The 8277-nt window shown below is 41.2% G+C and overlaps 1 protein-coding gene across 1 annotated transcript in view; it reads left to right on the top strand.

Annotated features, from left to right (window-relative positions):
* The window catches only part of gpr137ba (G protein-coupled receptor 137Ba), a 27367-nt gene extending 22266 nt beyond the window's left edge, over positions 1-5101 (top strand). The window contains 5 exon segments of the mRNA XM_052496866.1: positions 299-344; positions 347-388; positions 391-425; positions 2017-2138; positions 4355-5101. Of these exon segments, the coding sequence (XP_052352826.1) occupies positions 299-344; positions 347-388; positions 391-425; positions 2017-2138; positions 4355-4436 (327 nt within the window). The 3' untranslated portion in view covers positions 4437-5101.
* Positions 5102-8277: the final 3176 nt, after the last annotated feature.

Genomic DNA, 8277 nt, shown 5'->3' on the forward strand with positions numbered 1-8277 from the left:
TATGTAATTCATGTTAAGCGATGCATATGTAATTTATGTTAAACGCTGCATATGTAATTTATGTTAAACGATGCATATGTAATTCATGTTAAACGATGCATATGTAATTTATGTTAAACGATGCATATGTAATTCATGTTAAACGATGCATATGTAATTTATGTTAAACGATGCATATGTAATTCATGTTAATGTCTATAGTTTATATAGGATCCAGACTGAATAGAGGAAGTCCTTAGTTTATACAGGATCCAGACTTCAGACTCTAACATTACATCCTGTCTGTGTGGTGTGTCAGGCAGACCTGCAGTCGACCCTGGGAGACGCAGGGTACATTGTGTTTGGGTGATTCTGTTTGTCTGGGAGCTGCTGCCAACCTCTCTGGTCGTCTCTTCTTCAGGGTCTAACAGCCTCACCAGGACAAGGTGTGAGTGTGTGTGTGTGTGTGTGTGTGTGTGTGTGTGTGTGTGTGTGTGTGTGTGTGTACATGTGTCTGTGTGTGTGTCTGATGACATGCACGTCGATTGGCAGATCCCTGTTGGGTTTGGGAAGACACTGTTTGTCTGGTAGGTTTCCCCTTTCCCAATACACCTTACTGTTCATTGGTTAAAACGTCTTCTGTCTTTCCCAATACACTTTACTGTTCATTGGTTAAAACGTGTTCTGTCTTTCCCAATACACCTTACTGTTCATTGGTTAAACGTGTTCTGTCTTTCCCAATATACTTTACTGTTCATTGGTTAAAACGTGTTCTGTCTTTCCCAATATACCTTACTGTTCATTGGTTAAAACGTGTTCTGTCTTTCCCAATATACCTTACTGTTCATTGGTTAAAACGTGTTCTGTCTTTCCCAATACACCTTACTGTTCATTGGTTAAAACGTGTTCTGTCTTTCCCAATACACCTTACTGTTCATTGGTTAAAACGTGTTCTGTCTTTCCCAATACACTTTACTGTTCATTGGTTAAAACGTCTTCTGTCTTTCCCAATACACCTTACTGTTCATTGGTTAAAACGTCTTCTGTCTTTCCCAATACACCTTACTGTTCATTGGTTAAAACGTCTTCTGTCTTTCCCAATACACCTTACTGTTCATTGGTTAAAACGTCTTCTGTCTTTCCCAATACACCTTACTGTTCATTGGTTAAAACGTCTTCTGTCTTTCCCAATACACCTTACTGTTCATTGGTTAAAACGTCTTCTGTCTTTCCCAATACACCTTACTGTTCATTGGTTAAAACGTCTTCTGTCTTTCCCAATACACCTTACTGTTCATTGGTTAAAACGTCTTCTGTCTTTCCCAATACACCTTACTGTTCATTGGTTAAAACCTGTTCTGTCTTTCCTAATACACCTTACTGTTCATTGGTTAAAACGTCTTCTGTCTTTCCCAATACACCTTACTGTTCATTGGTTAAAACGTATTCTGTCTTTCCCAATACACACACACAAACACGCACACACACACACACACGCACACGCACACACACACATGCACACGCACACACAGAGAGAGAGAGGACCAGGATAAGCAGCAGTGTAAGGCCCCTGGATGGACAGCAATTTTCTTGATCTCCTTGTAACTGCTTTGCTCAAGGGCACAATGGCAGGAGAGGGTTTACTGTGAACTGTTCTATACAGGGATGGGGTCAAGTACAGCTGAATGCCAGTCAGGAAGCACACTGAAACTCTCATGCCAATGTTCTTCAATGCTTTTCAATAAGGGAAATGTGGAATTGAAATAGGTTTACTTGACCCCTAACCCTGGTACTATCCACTGAGCCTAAAGGCTGGTTTCCTGGACACAGATTAATCCCAGTTAGATGGATAGGTGTGATTTGTTCTGGAAAATCTTCAGTATTAGAAAACTTGATTTTAGCCACACCTGACCTACGATACCATAGAGAACCAAGGGATCTCATTGGTCAGGCGTGACAAGATGTGATTTGTGTCTGGGACAGAGTGGGTTTAGTATGATAGGAATTTGACAGATATCTGGTTTTGCTGTTCTCCAGAGTGGGACGGGACTCCCAGGACACGTCTTCTCGTCCAGGGCCTATTTCTTTGACAACCCTCCACGTTATGACAGTGATGACGACCTGGTATGGAGCATCATCCCTCAGGACGTACAGGCCAGGTACATAAACAACAGACGATCAATCAAATTGTATTTGTCACAACAGGTGTAGTAGACCTTACAGTGAAATGCTGAATACAACAGGTGTAGTAGACCTTACAGTGAAATGCTGAATACAACAGGTGTAGTAGACCTGACAGTGAAATGCTGAATACAACAGGTGTAGTAGACCTGACAGTGAAATGCTGAATACAACAGGTGTAGTAGACCTCACAGTGAAATGCTGAATACAACAGGTGTAGTAGACCTCACAGTGAAATGCTGAATACAACAGGTGTAGTAGACCTCACAGTGAAATGCTGAATACAACAGGTGTAGTAGACCTCACAGTGAAATGCTGAATACAACAGGTGTAGTAGACCTCACAGTGAAATGCTGAATACAACAGGTGTAGTAGACCTCACAGTGAAATGCTGAATACAACAGGTGTAGTAGACCTGACAGTGAAATGCTGAATACAACAGGTGTAGTAGACCTCACAGTGAAATGCTGAATACAACAGGTGTAGTAGACCTCACAGTGAAATGCTGAATACAACAGGTGTAGTAGACCTCACAGTGAAATGCTGAATACAACAGGTGTAGTAGACCTCACAGTGAAATGCTGAATACAACAGGTGTAGTAGACCTCACAGTGAAATGCTGAATACAACAGGTGTAGTAGACCTCACAGTGAAATGCTGAATACAACAGGTGTAGTAGACCCCACAGTGAAATGCTGAATACAACAGGTGTAGTAGACCTCACAGTGAAATGCTGAATACAACAGGTGTAGTAGACCTCACAGTGAAATGCTGAATACAACAGGTGTAGTAGACCCCACAGTGAAATGCTGAATACAACAGGTGTAGTAGACCCCACAGTGAAATGCTGAATACAACAGGTGCCTAGTGGTTAGAGCGTGCTGAATACAACAGGTGTAGTAGACCTAGTGGTTACAGTGAAATGCTGAATACAACAGGTGTAGTAGACCCCACAGTGAAATGGCTGAATACAACAGGTGTAGTAGACCTCACAGTGAAATGCTGAATACAACAGGTGTAGTAGACCTCACAGTGAAATGCTGAATACGGCAGGTGTAGTAGACCAGGTAGCCAGTGAAATGCTGAATACAGCCAGTGGTGTAGTAGACCTTACAGTGAAATGCTGAGGTTGCCTAGTGGTTAGAGTGTAGGGTGGCAGGTGGCCTAGTGGTTAGAGCGTTGGGTGGCAGGAGGCCTAGTGGTTGCGTTGGGTGGCAGGAGGAGTGGTTAGAGCGTTGGGCGGCAGGTAGGCTAGTGGTTAGAGTGTGGGCGGCAGGTGTCTAGTGGTTAGAGTGTAGGGAGGCAGGTAGCCTAGTGGTTAGAGTGTGGGCGGCAGGTGGCCTAGTGGTTAGAGCGTTGGGTGGCAGGAGGCCTAGTGATTAGAGTGTTGGGTGGCAGGTAGCCTAGTGGTTAGAGCGTTGGGCGGCAGGTAGCCTAGTGGTGGTTAGAGGAGGCCTAGTGGAGGCGGCAGGTAGCCTAGTGGTTAGCGAGCGTAGTGGGGCGTTGGGTGGCAGGTGGCCTAGTGGTTAGAGCGTTGGGTGGCAGGAGGCCTAGTGGTTAGAGTGTTGGGAGTGAATCTAGGGTTTCTGGGATAATGCTTTTGATGTGAGCCATGACCAGCCTTTCAAAGGACTTCATGACTACAGATGTGAGTGCTACTGGTCGCTAGTCATTTAGGCAGGTTACCTTAGTGTTCTTGGGCACAGGGACTATGGTGGTCTGCTTGAAACATGTAGGAATTACAGACTCGGTCAGCCAGTCGATCAGCACATGCTCTGAGTACACATCCTGGTAATCCGTCTGACTCTGTGGCCTAGTGAAGGTTTAAAGGTCTTCCTCACATTGGCTACGGAGCGTGTGATCACAAAGTCACACACCATAGGGACATTAAAAACACAGACAACCAGGTGAACACACATGCTGCTGTCAGGTATTACACGTTTTGATATCGACGTGAGGACCGTGACATGTGGAGAAGCAAGGACCGGGCTTTCCAATAGGGCTTAGATACATACTGACACCACATCTCAGTTCGTAGCAGTTCTGATCTAGGATCAGATCTCCCTGTCCGTCCTTTTTCATCTTAGAACACCCCCTAGCCACACCAAAAACTGATCTGAGATCAGAACTCCTACCGTGAGACTTTGTGAATATGGGCCCAGGAATGTAATGTTTGTTTTGTCTTTGTCCTCAGTTTGACAGCAGACAGCTATGATTGCAGCAGCAGCAGCAGCAGCAGCACAGCCCTGCCCCCAGAGGAGCTCAACCCTTATTGAAGACCTTCTATTGGCCCTGAACCTTATTTAAGAGCTCTGATTGGTCCGGAACTTTTACAAGAGCTCCTATTGGTCCGGAGCTCTCTTTGAAGTCTTCCTGTTGGCCCTGTCTCTTTTTTTTGCACACGCCTACACTGATGACCTCCCACCCGAGGGCCTCGGATCGAGACACGGGGGTGAATATCAGCAAGGACTTTATTCATTCTATTTTCTACTATTTTGATAAATAAAGTCAACATATTTTCTAAAGGGCAGTAAGTATTGAGATGGTGGTCTTAGGGGGCATACATAACTTGCACAAACAAATATGAATATGTAAAAAGGTTTATAATCAAGGTGTACAACATTGGCAGCTAAGAGCTGAATTGCACTGTACAGTCCATCTGAATATGCATTACCTGAATTCACTATTTTAAAAACATGTTAACTGTTTAGAAGCCAATTATGCCTTAATTCATTTACAGGTATTTCCTAATCTTGTTTGTAAAATGTATCCATTTATATTCCCAATGTCTCCTTTTCATGTTTTTAACACAAGCAGCTAAAATGGTTCATAGGCATTAGTTATCTTTGCTGAGGGAGGAGATGTACTGTACATGTGTTCTGGTCTTTACAATCCTCTCTCACATTGGAGTCTCCATAATAAAAAACTATTTTATAAAACACCTTGATTGTGCTTTAGGACAGTGTGGTGGAACACATTCTAATTCTATAGGTGGAACACATTCTAATTCTATAGGTGGAACAATCTAATTCTATAGGTGGAACACATTCCGATTCTATAGGTGGAACACATTCTAATTCTGTAGGTGGAACAAATTCTAATTCTATAGGTGGAACAATCTAATTCTATAGGTGGAACACATTCTAATTCTATAGGTGGAACACATTCAGGCTCTGATCAGGCCCTACACCCAAACAAGGGCACTGCGTTCATCCACCTCTGGCCTGCTCGCCTCCCTACCACTGAGGAAGTACAGTTCCCGCTCAGCCCAGTCAAAACTGTTCGCTGCTCTGGCCCCCCAATGGTGGAACAAACTCCCTCACGACGCCAGGACAGCGGAGTCAATCACCACCTTCCGGAGACACCTGAAACCCCACCTCTTCAAGGAATACCTAGGATAGGGTAAGTAAGGGTAAGTAATCCTTCTCACCCCCCTTCTCCCCCAACAAGATTTAGATGCAAGTGGCTGTTCCACTGGTTGTCATAAGGTGTATGCACCAATTTGTAAGTCGCTCTGGATAAGAGCGTCTGCTAAATGACTTAAATGTAATGTAAATGTAATTCTGTAGGTGGAACACATTCTAATTCTATAGGTGGAACACATTCTAATTCTGTAGGTGGAACACATTCTAATTCTATAGGTGGAACATTCTAATTATATAGGTGGAACACATTCTAATTCTATAGGTGGAACAATCTAATTCTATAGGTGGAACACATTCTAATTCTATAGGTGGAATACATTCTAATTCTATAGGTGGAGCACATTCTAATTCTATAGGTGGAACAATCTAATTCTATAGGTGGAACATTCTAATTCTATAGGTGGAACACATTCTAATTCTATAGGTGGAACACATTCTAATTCTATAGGTGGAACACATTCTAGTTCTATAGGTGGAACACATTCTAATTCTATAGGTGGAACATTCTAATTCTATAGGTGGAACACATTTTAATTCTATAGGTGGAACATTCTAATTCTATAGGTGGAACACATTCTAATTCTATAGGTGGAACATTCTAATTCTATAGGTGGAACAATCTAATTCTATAGGTGGAAAACATTATAATTCTATAGGTGGAACACATTCTAATTCTAGGTGGAACATATTCTAATTCTATAGGTGGAACACATTCTAATTCTATAGGTGTAACATTCTAATTCTATAGGTGTAACATTCTAATTCTACAGGTGTAACATTCTAATTCTACAGGTGTAACAATCTAATTCTATAGGTGGAACACATTCTAATTCTATAGGTGGAACACATTCTAATTCTATAGGTGGAACATTCTAATTCTATAGGTGGAACATTCTAATTCTATAGGTGGAACAATCTAATTCCATAGGTGGAACACATTCTAATTCTATAGGTGGAACACATTCTAATTCTAGGTGGAACACATTCTAATTCTATAGGTGGAACACATTCTAATTCTATAGGTGGAACACATTCTAATTCTATAGGTGGAACATTCTAATTCTATAGGTGGAACACATTCTAATTCTGTAGGTGGAACACATTCTAATTCTATAGGTGGAACACATTCTAATTCTATAGGTGGAACACATTCTAATTCTATAGGTGGAACACATTCTAATTCTATAGGTGGAACACATTCTAATTCTGTAGGTGGAACACATTCTCATTCTATAGGTGGAACACATTCTAATTCTATAGGTGGAACACATTCTAATTCTATAGGTGGAACATTCTAATTCTATAGGTGAAACACATTCTAATTCTGTAGGTGGAACACATTCTAATTCTATAGGTGGAACACATTCTAATTCTATAGGTGGAACACATTCTAATTCTATAGGTGGAACACATTCTAATTCTGTAGGTGGAACACATTCTAATTCTATAGGTGGAACACATTCTAATTCTATAGGTGGAACACATTCTAATTCTATAGGTGGAACACATTCTAATTCTATAGGTGGAACATTCTAATTCTATAGGTGGAACACATTCTAATTCTATCGGTGGAACACATTCTAATTCTATAGGTGGAACACATTCTAATTCTATAGGTGGAACATTCTAATTCTATAGGTGGAACATTCTAATTCTATAGGTGGAACACATTCTAATTCTAGGTGGAACACATTCTAATTCTATAGGTGGAACACATTCTAATTCTATAGGTGGAACATTCTAATTCTATAGGTGGAACACATTCTAATTCTATAGATGGGACTCCTGAGTGGCGCAGCGGTCTAAGGCACTGCCTCTCAGTGCAAGAACTGTCACTGCCGTTCCTGTTTCAAATCCAGTGCTGCACCACATCCAGCAGTGACTGGGAGTCCCTTAGGGCGGTGCACAATTGGCCCAGCATCGTCCGGGTTTGGCCCGGGTCAGCCATCATTGTAAATAATAATTTGTTCTTAACTGACTTGCCTAGTAAAAGAAAGGTTCTAAAAATGGAACACATTACATGGGTGGAACAAATTCTGATTCTATAGATGGAACACATTCTGATTCTATAGGTGGAACACATTCTGATTCTATAAATGGAACACATTTTAAATCTATAGGTGGAACACATTCTGATTCTATAAATGGAACACATTTTAAATCTATAGGTGGAACACATTCTGATTCTATAGATGGAACACATTTTAAATCTATAGGTGGAACACATTCTGATTCTATAGATGGAACACATTTTAAATCTATAGGTGGAACACATTCTGATTCTATAGATGGAACACATTTTAAATCTATAGGTGGAACACATTCTGATTCTATAGATGGAACACATTTTAAATCTATAGGTGGAACACATTCTGATTCTATAGATGGAACACATTTTAAATCTATAGGTGGAACACATTCTGATTCTATAGATGGAACACATTTTAAATCTATAGGTGGAACACATTCTGATTGTATAGATGGAACACATTTTAAATCTATAGGTGGAACACATTCTAAATCTATAGGTTGAAGATATTTTTGTCTGTCTTCAAGACCCTACCAGCAACAGTCTGTGATAGTCACTGCTGGGAACCTGCACGCTGAGAACCACTCGTAAAGAAAACCACTGAATACAGTCCATACATGTGGTCAGACAGGAATCTGTCTCTTCAGCCCTTTCCCAAGGATC

Source organism: Oncorhynchus keta, chromosome 3 (genome assembly GCF_023373465.1).
Source record: "Oncorhynchus keta strain PuntledgeMale-10-30-2019 chromosome 3, Oket_V2, whole genome shotgun sequence".
NCBI classification, from domain to species: Eukaryota; Metazoa; Chordata; class Actinopteri; order Salmoniformes; family Salmonidae; genus Oncorhynchus; species Oncorhynchus keta.